The 15518-nt window shown below is 43.6% G+C and overlaps 1 protein-coding gene across 1 annotated transcript in view; it reads right to left on the bottom strand.

The window, feature by feature from the left end:
- LOC117042545 (zinc finger protein 208-like) overlaps window positions 1-15518 on the bottom strand; it is a 42054-nt gene that overhangs the window by 10208 nt on the left and 16328 nt on the right. The window contains exons 9-11 of the mRNA XM_033142087.1: window positions 14648-14774; window positions 12623-13746; window positions 1861-2758 (exon numbers count right to left, since the gene is read on the bottom strand). Of these exons, the coding sequence (XP_032997978.1) occupies window positions 1861-2758; window positions 12623-13746; window positions 14648-14774 (2149 nt within the window). The remainder of the gene's footprint in view (window positions 1-1860; window positions 2759-12622; window positions 13747-14647; window positions 14775-15518) is intronic.

Raw genomic sequence — 15518 nt, forward strand, 5'->3', positions numbered from 1 at the left:
ACTCCTTTGTGCCATCCCGGCTAGAGGAGTCCAGTGGCACATTCATATGCAATTGCTCCCCAGCGGAAGAACGACACACACAAGCCATTAATTAGGCTAAACTATTTATTGTAGGCAATTGCAGAGTATGTCTCTGCTTCCAGCTCAGTAAGTCAGAGAGCTGTCCATAAAGACCGTCTAGCATCTTGGCGAGCCAGAACTGAAAGTACAGTCAAAACAAAATCGAAAATTCTTTCTAGTAGCACCTTAGAGACCAACTGAGTTTGTTCCTGGTATGAGCTCATACCAGGAACAAACTCAGTTGGTCTCTAAGGTGCTACTAGAAATAATTTTCGATTTTGTTTTGACTATGGCAGACCAACACGGCTACCCACCTGTAACTGAAAGTACAGTGTACAATAACACCACATGTGTGAGAAAGCAGATAGGACTACTGGCTTTCTCACTGGCTACAGAAAGACACACATCACATCAGCCTCGCTGCGGCTTTTGCAGCTCGTGCTGTACAAATATCCCAACATCCTCCCCCATATTTGGCAATGAAAGAGCGGCAAAAGCTAAGGCATTATTAAGAGAAACAAACAAACAGTACATTACTGGTAAATATTATATTATGCTTACTATGGTGAAATGTTCATTACTTTAAATACATGTCTAGACAACGTTACCAACAAACAACAAAAAATCACATACGCTGCATGCATTTAAGATTGATTTGCTGTTACTGATGTGAAGGAAAGTGTCAACTCGGAGAGAAACATGTTCTGCACTCTAAATAGTTCCACCCCATGGAAGTTGGTAGATGTTTTGGATAGCATTCCATAATAACCAAAGCAGATTCCTCACTCCTTCTATTTAAACCGTTTCTCTTCTTTGAATTACTTGATGGCTTGCAGAGTTTCCACTCTTACAGCACTTAACACTCTGAGTTTTTTGATGGTTTGAAATACTTCCACCACAACGGAACCTCTATCCACTTCCCTAGCACCCTGTATGAGTTTGTTGATGTTTTGTAAGACGTCCACTCCGACTGAAGCTGTTTCCACACTCCGTACATTGTAATGGTTTCTCCCCCCTGTGGCATCCACATTCCCTGCAATCACCGTATTTTTCGCTGCATAAGACACACTTTTTCCCTCCTAAAAAGTAAGGGGAAATGTCTGTGCGCCTTATGGAGTGAATGTGTGGTTCCTGGAGCCGAATCGCCAGAGTGCAGCGGGCGCCGTTGCTCTGCCCTGCTGGGATGCCGGACGCCTCCCTTTTCTCCTGAAGCCCCAGGAACATTTCTCAGCAGCGGGGAGGCCGTGCGCCCTTGCTGCGTGCTCCTGGGCTTTTCTTTGGGGATGGGGGGTTGGAGCCACGCCACTCTGCTGGTAGCCTGCTCCGTCTCTACCGCCTAAAAACATCTCAAAATCAAATTAAAGTCCAATTAGATGGCTTTCCACTGGGTTAGGGGTGGGAACAGTAAGTGCTCCACCAAACTTAAATTTCAGCCTTCACGACATAGGAAAACAGCCAAGCAAACAGCTATTTTGGTGGAGGAGGGTCAAGATATTTCATATATACCTATATAATCCCTAATATAGTAAGATAAGACCTTCGGAGCAGTCATTTTCTAAAAAAAAAAAATTCTTCAAATTTTGTTTACAAAAAATGTTTTTCAGAGAAAAATTTGTTCCTTGATAATCTGTCAACCCCTCCATTATGGAACCTGGGGTGGCCCGCCCCCCGCCTCCTTGCTACACCCCTGCCGTTGATGAATTCTAAGGCTTCCACTCCGACTGAAGCTCTTTCCACACTCAATGCACTGAAATGGTTTCTCCCCTGTGTGAGTCCGTTGATGAATTCTAAGGTTTCCACTCTGGGTGTAGCTCTTTCCACACTCAATGCATTTAAATGGTTTCTCCCCCGTGTGAGTCCGTTGATGAATTCTAAGGTGTCCACTCCGTCTAAAGCTCTTTCCACACTCCATGCATTTAAATGGTTTCTCCTCTGTGTGAGTCCGTTGATGAATTCTAAGGTCTCCATTCCGAATGAAGCTCTTTCCACACTCCATACATTTAAATGGTTTCTCGCCTGTGTGAGTGTGTTGATGAATTCTAAGGTATCCACTCTGGTTGTAGCTCTTTCCACACTCCATGCATTTAAATGGTTTCTCCCCCGTGTGAGTCCGTTGATGAATTCTAAGGTGTCCACTCTGACTAAAGCTCTTCCCACACTCCATGCATTTAGATGGTTTCTCCCCTGTGTGAGTCCGTTGATGAGTTCTAAGGTCTCTACTCCCAGTGAAGATTTTTCCACACTCTATACATTTAAATGGTTTCTCCCCTGTGTGAGACCGTTGATGAATTCTAAGGACTCCACTCTGACTGAAGCTCTTTCCACATTCCATACATTTAAATGGTTTCTCCCCCGTGTGAATCTGTTGATGAATTCTAAGATGTTCACTCCGACTGTAGCTCTTTCCACATTCTATGCACCTAAATGGTTTCTCCCCCGTGTGAGTCCGTTGATGAGTTCTAAGGTGTCCACTCTGACTAAAGCTGTTTCCACACTCCATGCATTTAAATGGTTTCTCCCCTGTGTGAGTCCGATGATGAATTCTAAGTTCTCCACTCCCAGTGAAGCTCTTTCCACACTCCATGCACTTAAATGGTTTCTCCCCTGTGTGAGTCCGTTGATGAGTTCTAAGGTGCCCATTCTGACTAAACCTCTTTCCACATTCCATACATTTAAATGGTTTCTGCCCTTTGTGAGTCTGTTGATCTTTTCTCAGTGTTGCACTGTCACTGAAGTTCTTCCTACACTTCATACTTTCAAATTGTTTCTCCTTTCTCTGTTCACACTCCATGTATTTAAATGGTTTCTTTATTATTCCCATTGAACATGGCCCTCCAGAGTTCTGACTGCCTTCTCCATTGTCTGCTTTGGAGGGCGAAGAGGGGAGGAAATCATAGTTGTTTTCTAAGAAGAGAACAAAGGAATATTACACATATCAATTAGCACTTGCTCTTATTTTAACATTTCAAACGTTCTCTCTTGTATTCCATATGCTCCAAATTTTTGGGAAATGTAAATGAAATAACCTCAAATAATGGTAATGCATAATCAGCCTTTCACCACTTTAATCATTGTTAATGAAACAACATTATCTCAGAATACAGTTGAATGGTGGTATTTACTTTTTAAATAAAGAGGTTTGTCACAGGAAAGGGAGCTGCTCTATGTCCATGAACCTGTCCACTATTCATCAGGGCCCTAAGTTCCCCATGAAGTTCTTCATCCTCTGCACAATAATCCTCCACCCCTTGGGCCACATTTCCCCCCTTCTTTATTAATCACCTGCATAGTCCCTTTGGGCTCAGGAGGTGCATATTAACCATTTTGGGATACCCATCTATAAGTCTAGTGACAAGGCTTGTTGCTTGTGGTTGGCTGAAGGAGTGCTCAGGTAGGAGAATGTTCCTGGGGTTGGACCTCCATCTGTCAGCCTTGCATTGCATGGAGAGAGCTGGAGATGCAGAAGGAAAGCAGCTTACCGTAATTCGTTCTGGAGGTCTGTTCCTAACCTGAAACCATTCTTAACCTGAGGTACCACTTTAGCTAATGGGGCCTCCCACTGCACCCGCCGCCACATAATTTCTGTTCTCTCTGTTTTTATAATTTTTGAAAAATCTTTATTAACAAAATTCACAAAATACATATTTTTCGCTCCATAGTGCGCACCGGACCATATGGCGCACCTCGTTTTTAGAGGAGGAAAAAAGAAAAAAAAGAAATTCTGGTTTTCCTCCACTAAAAGCCCCGTTTTTTTGAGGATCAGCTAAAAGTTTTGCAGCTTTTTTTGCAAAGGGGAAAGCTCTGGTTTTCTGAGGATCAGCTAAAAGTTTTGCAGCTTTTTTGCAAAGGGAAACGCCCTGGTTGGTTTTTTTTTTTTGGATCAGCTAAAAGTTTTGCAGCTTTTTTGCAAAGGGAGAAAAGAAAATGTGAGTTGAACCCCATTTTTATGGGGTTCAACTCACATTTCTGCAGCTTGAAGGAAAGGAAGGAAAGACAGCACATTCAACAATGGAGGGCGGGGCTGAAAGGGAGCCGGGATTCTTATCCCTCTCCTGATCTCTTGCTGATCAGCTGCTGAGCGGGGTCCTTTCAACACCCCCTTTTCTCTTTGTAAAATAAAAAGCATGATCCTCTTTTGGCCCCTGGGCAATTCAGCTCCAGGGACCACCATTCGCTCCATAAGATGCACAGATACTTCCCCTTACCTTTTAGAAGGAAAAAAGTGCGCCTTATGGAGCGAAAAATATGGTACATAAAATTCATAGTATATTAACAGTTAAGGAAAAAAAAGAAAAAGAAAACATTATTCATTACAGTTAATCCGCTTCTTTTTAGAGTGTAATAATTCAACTTCCATTTACGTAGTACAATAGAAATTAGAATGGTAAAATATGAAAATTAACAAAATCAGCGAAACTGAAGAAATACAAAATTAATAAGATACTTCCACCGCTTTCCACACAGCCACCATTCATTTTGTATCTCCAACCTGTCTCTTAATTATTCACTACTTTGATATTCCCAAGCAGCCATACTTTAAAATCTCTATCTTCTCCTTTCCCGTAGGGTTAATCAAGACACAACATGATTTTGGTCCCAGACCCGATTTCCTCAAATAGTCATTGAGGCATTTCCATTGTTTTTTAACCTTGTCCTTTGGTTTTTGCCAAATTAAATCTGTTAGCTTTGCCAATTCTAGATATTCACATAATTTGTCTATGCACTCACCCTTAGTTGTTATGGTATTCCCTTTCCAATTTTTTATTATTATTATTATCATCCTCTGGTAATGTTCTTATCCCGAGGTACTACTTCCGGGTTAGCGGAGTCTGTAACCCGAGGTACCATTGTATTGAAAATCCTAAGTCTACTGGCTCACATGAAGAGGATTTAGCCAAGATTAGAGCATGGAAGCTGAAGAATAGCGAAGCCAGAATCATCATTTTAGATGGGCTCCATGAGGAGCAGTTATCCATGATTGACTGGAAGAGATGATGCGTCTCAAATCTTAAAGGATTTAGAGCACATGTATGGAGACACTAATTATGCGTCTAAACAGACTGCAAATGCCAAACACACACCCAGAAAAATTGTGTGCTTTAATTGTAACAAAGAAGACCACAGTGCAAGGAACTGTAAGGCTCCAAAGGCAAAGAAACCACACCTTATAAACAAGATAAGGAAAAGAAGGGGAGATCTGAACGCACTTTGCTATAAGAAAAAAAGAATTTGACTGTTCAGAATAGTGAAAATAAATGTAATAAGTGCATTTTAAATTCAGGAGCTTCCAGCCATTTTTCATATAGAAGGGAATATTTTAATGACATTAATGATATTGCAGAATCTCACATTGAAATGGCAGGTGGCAATGTTGTTGAAGCTAAAGGTGCATGTTCTGAGAATTTAAATTTTAATGTGAACAATGAAGATCTGGAAACTACTGTGGAGAACGTTTTGTATATTCCACAACTCAGTTGTAACATGCTTAGTATTTCCAGTTTGGAGAACAAAGCTTTCCAGATAACATTTGGGAATGGAAAATGTAATTTGACTAAGAATGGTGAGGTGTATGTTCAAGCCAATCTAAAAAATGGCATATATGAGGTTGATCTGTCAGAGAATCAGTCCTAAGGTGTCACACACGCTCAAACCAGAAAGATGTGGTGGAGCTGGAGCTGTTGCATAGAAGGACACAGGGACACCAACACCATTCAGGCCCTACAGAAAAGAGAACAAACTGCCTAAGCTGTGTTACTCAGAAAGCTGTAAAACCTCCATTTCCTCCTTGCACAGAGCGGAGAAACACCAAAGCGCTTGACATAGTCTGCAATGGACCTATGACTGTTCCCTCACTAGGGAAGAACAGGTACATACTAATATTTCTTGATGATTTCTCAAAGTATCATGTTGCATATTTCATCAAGGGAAAGAGTGAGACAGTGGATTTCATCAAGGAAAAGCATGAGACCTATGTTGTCAGGCAAAAGATTCATGACCTTATCCAGAATTTGCAAATGGAAGACGCACACCCAGTTGCAACGCCCATGCCTACTGACTTCTTAAAGAATCAGCAGGATTTGAAAACATTGCCTGACAAGATAGAATACAGGTCAGCAACTGGTAGACTTTTGTATCTTGTTACGACTTGTAGACCTGATTTAGCTAATGCTGTGGGAGTTCTTAGTAGGAAGGTAAATGCCCCCACTGAATATGACTGTGTGGGTGTGAAAAGGGGGGTATGGTATTTGAAGGGCACAATGAATTGTAAATTGAGGTTGCCAGCTGTTAGTAATCCTGAAAAGTTTGGGTACACTGGTGCAGATTGGGCCGGATGTACCACTGACTACAAATCTACAGGTGGATATAGTATGCATTATGTTTGGGGAGGGATTCAATAAACAACTAACAACTAACCCTCCGCTTCCACCGCTCGCTATTCTATTCCGGTTTCCTTTCCTGCAATACAAAGGGCTGGGGGCTCTCCAAGGACGCGCCCCCCCCTCTGGGGACTAAATGAGCAGTTCCTAAACCAGCCCCTCCCCCGCTCGACTGATCCACAGAAAGAAGGGGGAGGGGGAGCACTGCCCTACTTTCCTTTCATCCCCCCCCCGCCCTTCCCAGCTGGCCTGATTGCAGATTCGAGGGGGGGAAATCACATCCTTCTCCCCCTCCCCACAACCCCAAATCTCCCCCCACCCAAAATAATGTTTTTCACCTCTTTTCCCTCCGCCTCTGCAGACCTGCTCCTCTTCCGGGAATGTGGATGGCGGCCCCTCCCCTCCAACCTTGGCTCTCCTCCCTCCTCCAAGTCTTCCTGCCTCTCTAGGAAGCGGAGCTCACTGACCCAGGGGGAGGAATGGGTGGCTCCTCCCTCCCAGAACACACAAATTCTCCTCCTTCCAAACCAGCTCCATTAGGCTGTCTCTTTCCTGAGAAGGTTGCAGGTTCGATCCCCGGAGGCAGCAGGGAAACAGACCCCCCCCCCATCCCCACAACCTCCGAAAAAGTCCTCCGGGGCACAAAGGAGTCACAGCTTACATTCCCCCTTTGCCTCTTTTAATCCCTTGCCGGGAGAGGGGGCGCTCCGTTCATTTTAATAACCCATTTCACAACGTGGGGGATTCAGGGCCGTGAGCTTTCCCGGCCAGCTTCCTCAGGTCCACACAGAGGAGGCTATGCAGGGTTCCTTGAGAGAGAATGCAAGAGGTATATGCTTGGCCATGGGTCCTGTGGCTGGACTTCTTTTGCTGCAGAGGCAGTTTTTGGGACACGCCCTTCTGAGATGGGGTGAGCTCCTCGTTGCGCTGTGGGGTGAAGGGGATTCAGAAGGCTACAGAAGCAGAACCTGGGAAAGGGAGAAAAGGGGGTGGTGCTTCTAATTGGAAAGTTGGGGAAGTTTCCCATTGAAAGGACACCCACCTGTCATCCCCACAATGCCAGCCTATCAGTTTTGATGTGGCCAAACCCTGAACAGAGAAGGAGCTTATTTAAGAAGGAAAGTGGATCCAAGAGGTGCCATGGGTTTGTTTGTTTTTTGAAGGGCGTGGAGCTGGGGATAATAAAATACTATTTCAAAATTAATAAATATGATTTATTCACATATTTATACCTGAGTTTGGATGGAGTCCAGATCTTACAGCATGGTCATCTCAAGAGGGGCTTGTTCCCCACAGCAGAGCAGCAATGGAGTCCAGGGCATATCTCCTAGAGAGCCAGTGTGGTGTAGTGGTTAAGAGCGGTGGACTCGTAATCTGGTGAACCGGGTTCGCTTCCCTGCTACTCCACATGCAGCTGCTGGGTGACCTTGGGCTAGTTACACTTCTCTGAAGTCTCTCAGCCCCACTCACCTCACAGAGTGTTTGTTGTGGGGGAGGAAGGGAAAGGAGAATGTTAGCCGCTTTGAGGCTCCTTCGGGTAGTGATAAAGCGGGATATCAAATCCAAACTCTTCTTCCTAGTCTGCCTTCAGCCATCCTGCAAAAAGATGGTTCTCCTCCTTTTTCTCTCCCCTTCTTCTTCCCAGCACACCTTGCTCAAAACACTATTTTCCTTTCCCCTCTGGTTCTGATAAGTAATAATGATGAAGGAAGGGCCTTTGGGTGAGGCAGCTCTGGCATAACATACTGGTAGATCACAGAGCTGGAAGAGACCACAAGGGCCATCCAGTCCAACCCCCTGCCAAGCAGGAAACACCATCAAAGCATTCCTGACAGATGGCTGTCAAGCCTCTGCTTAAAGACCTGCAAAGATTCACACTCCACACTCAGGATGCCCTCAAGCCCATCATCCAAGTCATTGATGAAGATGTTGAATAAGACTGGGCCCAAGACAGAACCCTGTGGCACCCCACTAGTCACTTCTCTCCAGGATGAAGAGGAGCCATTGATGAGTACCCTTTAGGTTCGGTCAGTCAGCCAGTTACAAATCCACTGAATGGTAGCATTGTCTAGCCCGCATTTTACCAGCTTCTTTGCAAGAATATCATGGGGCACCTTGTCAAAGGCCTTGCTGAAATCAAGATAGGCTACATCCACAGAGTTCCCTTCATCTACCAGGCTTGTAATTCTGTCAAAAAATGAGATCAGATTGGTCTGACATGACTTATTTTTCAGAAACCTATGCTGACTGAAGGGGACGACAGAGGATGAGATGGTTGGACAGTGTTCTCGAAGCTACTAACATGAGTTTGGCCAAACTGTGGGAGGCAGTGGAGGATAGGCGTGCCTGGCGTGCTCTGGTCCATGGGGTCACGAAGAGTCGGACATGACTGAACGACTGAACAACAACATGCTGACTTAGTGATCACAGCGTTCCTTTCTAGGTGCTCACAGACCATTTCCACATATTGTGGAAGCCCATCACCGTGGCAACCTCTTGTCCAGGCCTAATAACAACTTTTTAGTTGGGTTATCAACACCTTTTTGCCTCTATCCAAGGCAAGGCACTGGCTTGGAAAGGAAGTTTAGCTTTTTATTGTTCCGCTGGCATGTAATCTGTCCTTCAGTGTTCCAAGTTTTCAAAATCCCAGCGTTTATTAATTTCTAAGGTTTAGGGAGATCCGTCCCCCAAACTTATAGAAATACATTTGCAGAGCAGAGCTGGTGAAGCCACGTTCCAGTTGGTCGCAAAGAAAAAGCTGGTCACTTGGGAACAGGATGTTGCCGCCCCATATAGAATGACAATGCTGGAAGGGACCCCAAGGGCCATTTTAAGTTCCAATTCCCTTCTGTGCAGGAATCAAAGCAAAATAATCCCTATGGATCAGATTCACTGCAGTGAGATAGCCCTTGGGTGCAACAAGAACCTTCACGTGTAGAGGAAAAAAATCGGATAGCAAATGCCACACAGAAGTTATTGTGCTTTTCCATTGAACAATTAAATTGTGCCTGAATTAAGGGGGGGAAAGGTTATGCAAATGTAGGTTGTTGTTTTTTTCTTAAGAGTTCAGTGGGTTAATAAACTACCTACATGTATGAAAATTAAGTTGCATTTTAATATTCAACCATCCCACCCACCCAGTACTGATAGTTGCTTCTTGTATAAATTTGTGAAAATAATAATAGAATATTTGGAGGGGGAGAATCAAGCTGTAGTTTGGGGGCAACTGAACTAAACTTCAAGACAGTTTAGTTTGCGTTTTTACTTTGGGGCTTCAAAAACTTAGAACCCGAAGAAAGGCGGAGATATATACCCTCCCAAGGGATTACATGCCTGCAACCTGAGACTTCTCCTGCATGGAAGTTGTCGCTGTTCTTCCCCCTTTTCCTGCTCTGGCTCCTGCCTTGTGGGCACCACCAAACCCCACAAATTGCTGGTCGCCCCTCCTGGCCCCCCGTCACACGCTTCAGAGCCCTGCCGGTCCCTGACAATCCGCAAGATGGTATTTTGTATTCTCTGCCGATTACAAAAAATGAAGCTTTTGCAGAGGATTTCTGGATAATCTCAGGCTGCATGCACACAACAGTTTATTCTGTTTTCCCTATGTTTTCCCGTTAATTTCCGCATTGTATTTGAGCTTTCACATGACACAAATTCCACATTCAGAAATATAGCAGAATATAGGGTAAGTGTAGTGATCATTTCCATGTTATTGGCTCCAGGAAAAAAAAAATCTGTTTGCCAATCACTCAGAAATGAACATTATATTGCATTATATTTTCGGAAGTTGATTTTAAATCATGTGAAAGCTCAGATATAAGGCGGAAATTAACAGGGAAACGGGAAAATGGAATAAACTGTTGGGTGAATGTGGCTTCAGCCTCAGCTGGGAAAGGCCTGACTAGGAGATGCCGGAGTTTAGTAAGGCAAGGCCAAAAGGGATTAACAGATTAGCAGCAGTTCGCTGGTCTGGCTCACTAACTGGATCGCCTCTCATACCCAGCTGAAATTCCTTTTCTGTTTCTCATGTGTGCGTGAGGGGAAAAGGGAAATGGTGAATGCAACACTCCTTCAAGAAAGCAAAATTAAAGGGAAAAACTGTTTCCACTGATGAAGAACTTTGTTGAGGCCATGTTTCTGTACTGCTACAATACTGGTACAAAATTAAAATACCAATACAATACAGTAACACAGAATATAATCAATGCACTAATCACCACATTTGCCAGAATATAAAGCACTTCTCAGTATAACGCACACCCCAGCTTCAAAAAGTTGAACTTCAGAAAAATAATAACTGATAATATTAAACATTTTGGGAAATCTTCTAGGATGTTTTCTTGCAGTTCTACCCTTGTGACCTAAAAACACTGCTTTATAGTTCCTTATTAGGTTCAACAACTGCAGTTTTTGAATAGCCATTTTATGAAGATTTAAGCCTCCATTAACTCATAGTGTACATATAACAGTAAATATAAACAGAATATGTTTTAAAACACATACTTGTGTTACGATAGATACATCCACATTCAGTAATAACTGAGAGGGAGGGCACACACGAGATAAAATTAATACCTTGGCCAATCTGGAGAAAATAGCAACATGTCTTGGGAACACTTTGGGCGATTTGTTTCAACACTTACATAATTTGTGAACATGTCCCTGATGTTGCCTGTTATTTGTGGCGCTGTGGTCTAAACCACTACTGAGCCTCTTGGGCTTGCTGATCAGAAGGTTGGTGGTTCGAATCCTGGCAATGGAGTGAGCTCCCGTTGCTCCGTCCTAGATCCTGCCAACCTAGCAGTTCAAAAGCATGCCAGTGCAAGTAAATAAATAGGTACTGCTGTGGCAGGAAGGTAAACGGTGTTTCCATGCGCTCTGGTTTCTGTCACGGTGTTCTGTTGCTCCAGAAGTCATAGAATCATAGAGTTGGAAGAGACCACAAGGGCCATCCAGTCCAACCCCCTGCCAAGCAGGAAACACCATCAAAGCATTCCTGACAGATGGCTGTCAAGCCTCCGCTTAAAGACCTCCAAAGAAGGAGACTCCACCACACTCCTTGGCAGCAAGTTCCACTGTCGGACAGCTCTTACTGTCAGGAAGTTCTTCCTAATGTTTAGGTGGAATCTTCTTTCTTGTAGTTTGAATCCATTGCCCCGTGTCCGCTTCTCTGGAGCAGCAGAAAACAACCTTTCACCCTCCTCTATATGACATCCTTTGATATATTTGAACATGGCTATCATATCACCCCTTAACCTTCTCTTCTCCAGGCTAAACATACCCAGCTCCCCAAGCCGTTCCTCATAAGGCATTGTTTCCAGGCCTTTGACCATTTTGGTTGCCCTCCTCTGGACACGTTCCAGCTTGTCAGTATCCTTCTTGAACTGTGGTGCCCAGAACTGGACACAGTGTTCCAGGTGAGGTCTGACCAGAGCGGAATACAGTGGTACTATTACTTCCCTTGATCTAGATGCTATACTCCTATTGATGCAGCCCAGAATTGCATTGGCTTTTTTAGCTGCTGCATCACACTGTTGACTCATGTCAAGTTTATGGTCTACCAAGACTCCTAGATCCTTTTCACATGTACTGCTCTCAAGCCAGGTGTCACCCATCCTGTATTTGTGCCTTTCATTTTTTTTGCCCAAGTGTAGTACTTTACATTTATCCCTGTTAAAATTCATCTTGTTTGCTTTGGCCCAGTTCTCTAATCTGTTAAGGTCATTTTGAATTGTGATCCTGTCCTCAGGGGTATTAGCCACCCCTCCCAATTTGGTGTCATCTGCAAACTTGATCAGGATGCTCTCAAGCCCATCATCCAAGTCATTGATAAAGATGTTGAATAAGACTGGGCCCAAGACAGAACCCTGTGGCAAGTGGTTTAGTCATGCTGGCCACATGACCTGGAAAGCTGTCTGTGGACAAACACCGGCTCCCTCGGCCTAAAAGCGAGATGAGCGCCGCAACCCCATAGTCGCCTTTGACTGGACTTAACCATCCAGGGGTCCTTTACTTTTACCTTTAATAAACACAAATGCCTATTGTATCTAATCCCCCCTCGCCATATTTTTTAAACAGCATATTGTCAGCTTTCCAACTGTACAAAAAAATTTCCAACAACACAGTCTGCATCCAACTGCACATTAAAAACTTGACGGCAAGTACCTTTATGATTCCTCTTGTACATGGGTTCTTTGATGGGAAGTGAGACTTTTCTTGCAGCTAAAGCCTTTCCCACATTCTAAGCATTTATATGGTTTCTCCCCAGTATGAATCCTTTGATGGGAAGTAAGATTTGACTTCTGATGGAAGCTCTTCCCACACTCCAAGCACTTATAGGGTTTCTCCCCTGTGTGAATTCTTTGATGGGAAGTGAGTTTGGAGCTTTGACTGAAGCTCTTCCCACATTCGAAGCATTTATATGGTTTCTCTCCTGTGTGGCTTCTCTGATGTATAATAAAGCTTAAGCTATTGCAGAAGCTCTTTCCACATTCCAAGCATTTATATGGTTTCTCTCCTGTGTGGCTTCTCTGATGTATAGTAAGTCCAATGCTGTGACGGAAACTATTTCCACATTCCAGGCAGTGATATGGTTTGTCCCCGCTGTGAATTCTTTGATGGGAAGTGAGATTTTTCTTCTGGCGGAATGTGTTTCCACATTCCAAGCACTGATAGGGCTTCTCCCCGCTGTGGATTTTTTGATGAGAATGGAAGTTTGTGCTTTTGTTGAAGCTCTTTCCACATTCTAGACATTGATATGGTTTCTCCCCTGTATGAATTCTTAAATGGGAAGTGAGCTGGGAGTTCTGAATAAAGCTCTTTCCACATTCCAAACATTTATATGGTTTCTCCCCAGTGTGAATTCTTTGATGGGAAGTGATATCACTCTTCCGGACAAAGCTCTTTCCACACTCCAAACACTGAAATGGTTTCTCCCCACTGTGAATAACACGGTGACGATGGAAGTTTGTGCTTCTGTTAAAGCTCTTACCACACTCCAAACACTGAAATGGTTTCTCCCCACTGTGAATTCTTCTATGACGGTGGAAATTTGTGCTTGTATAAAACTTCTTTCCACATTCCAAGCATTGATGTGGTTTCTCCCCTGCATGAATTCTTTGATGAGAGGTGAGGCTTTTCTTCCAAGTGAAGCTCCTTCCACATTCCAAACACTTATATGGTTTCTCCCCTCTGTAAAGATGGAGACTCTGGCCAAGGCTCCCTCCACACTCTAGATATTTACATGGATTCTCCACTGTGAGGAGTTTGTTGTGGTCTTCCTTAATCTTCATTTCCAGTTCATCACCTTCAGCAAAGAAGACAGACACTCATTAGAGCGTTAGGGGGAAATGGAGACTCAAATTACTGAACAATGCTAATAGACATTTGTGATGAAGAACTGAAGGGACTTAGATGAGAGGCAGATCTTCCTATGTTGCTGAGATCTGCTGTGCTACAGAATGTTGGATTTGGACCTGAGTTTTGTTTCCATCTCAGGGATGGAGCTTATTTGATGGGCTAAATTAGACTCTCTCTCTCTCTCTTTCTCTCTCTCAGCTTAGCCTGCATCACAAGGTTGTTGTGCAGGTATATGGAACAAAAGCACAGGCATAATGATACAAACGTCATAGAATAAAAAAATAAAAGGGATAGCCCCCATAATTCACTGGCAGAGGATGTTATTTGCATGAAGAACCTCTGGTACCAGGAACAAACTCAGTTGGTCTCTAAGGTGCTACTAGAAAGAATTTTCGATTTTGTTTTGACTCTGGTCTATGGTTGCCCATGGAGGCTATGAACTCCCAAGCCGATCCTGAAGCATTCTCAGCATGGATATTGAAGTCACCCAAATCCACAGTTCTGGAATCCTCCAGCATCACACCCGAAACAACCTCAGCCAACTTGGTCAGGGAGGCTGATGAGCAACAACATCTCTAGCCTATCTCTTTGACCCAGCCACCAGATGAAGGGCCTCCAGTCCAGTCCCACACTCCAAGAGAGAGGGGTTTGGTAGTAAATGAACTCCCGTGAACTACAGAAACATCTCCTCCCTGCCCCTCCAGTCTGGGCTGATATCACACCAAGTATTTGAGTGGGCAAAGCTGAATCAAAAGTGGCCCACCCAACTCCCCCTCTCAGGTCTCAATAGTGTACCCTAGTTCAAGCTTCTGGTTTTCAAAATAGATATTATGCCCCAATAGGAGCCTTACTGAGAGAGGTCATGATCCCACAGTTCTCCTCCATGACCTTGTTATGCAGAGCTCTCTGGTTGGAATCTAGCAGCGCCCACTCTTCGTCTGTGAAATACACAGCCACATCTTCAAAGGTCACAGGACCCTGCAAGGACAAAGAAACATTTCCTCCTCCTCAAAGATAGCACAAAGGTTATCTACTACAAATTGTTGTGTTGTATTGTGGACAAAATTTTACGTATGTCTAGGTTTTAGGAGATAACCTGTGACTGCCATGGCACCTCAAATCAGGGCTAGATTAACTATTAAGCAAAATAAGCACGTCCTTAGGGCATCAAAGAAAGGGGAAATTTTTTCCCATTGCCACATTTACCATGATTTTTGCAATTAGAAAAAGTAGGGTATTCCCCCACCAAAAAAAATATAAATAAAATGGAAGCATACAAAAATAAACATTATTTTCCATCTTACAGTAGGTTTTGATTCATTTTGAAAAATAAGAAATTATTTTGTGGTTTATTATTGTTCATATTTTGAATTAGGTATATATGAGGGGCACCAAAATCTTTTAAGAGCTTAGAGCTTCTAAAGCTCTTAATTCAGCCCTGCCTTAAAGAATAATATTACAAGCCTGTTTAGTAGGGGTTGTTAGGTGAAAGCAGTGAGCAGAGAGGGAGGGAGGCTGCCTTATATTTTAGTAGGTGGGGTTTAGAGCGGGCTAATTACAATCTGATTGGCTGGAGGCTACCATCACTTGGACAGAGAATGATCAGTTGGAGGTCAACAGCATGCAGTTCCCCCTTTTGAACATAAAAGACCCTTAATTGTTGTTCAGTCGTTCAGTCGTGTCTGACTCTTCGTGACCCCATGGACCAGAGTACGCCAGGCA

Source organism: Lacerta agilis, chromosome 2 (assembly GCF_009819535.1).
Source record: "Lacerta agilis isolate rLacAgi1 chromosome 2, rLacAgi1.pri, whole genome shotgun sequence".
NCBI classification, from domain to species: Eukaryota; Metazoa; Chordata; class Lepidosauria; order Squamata; family Lacertidae; genus Lacerta; species Lacerta agilis.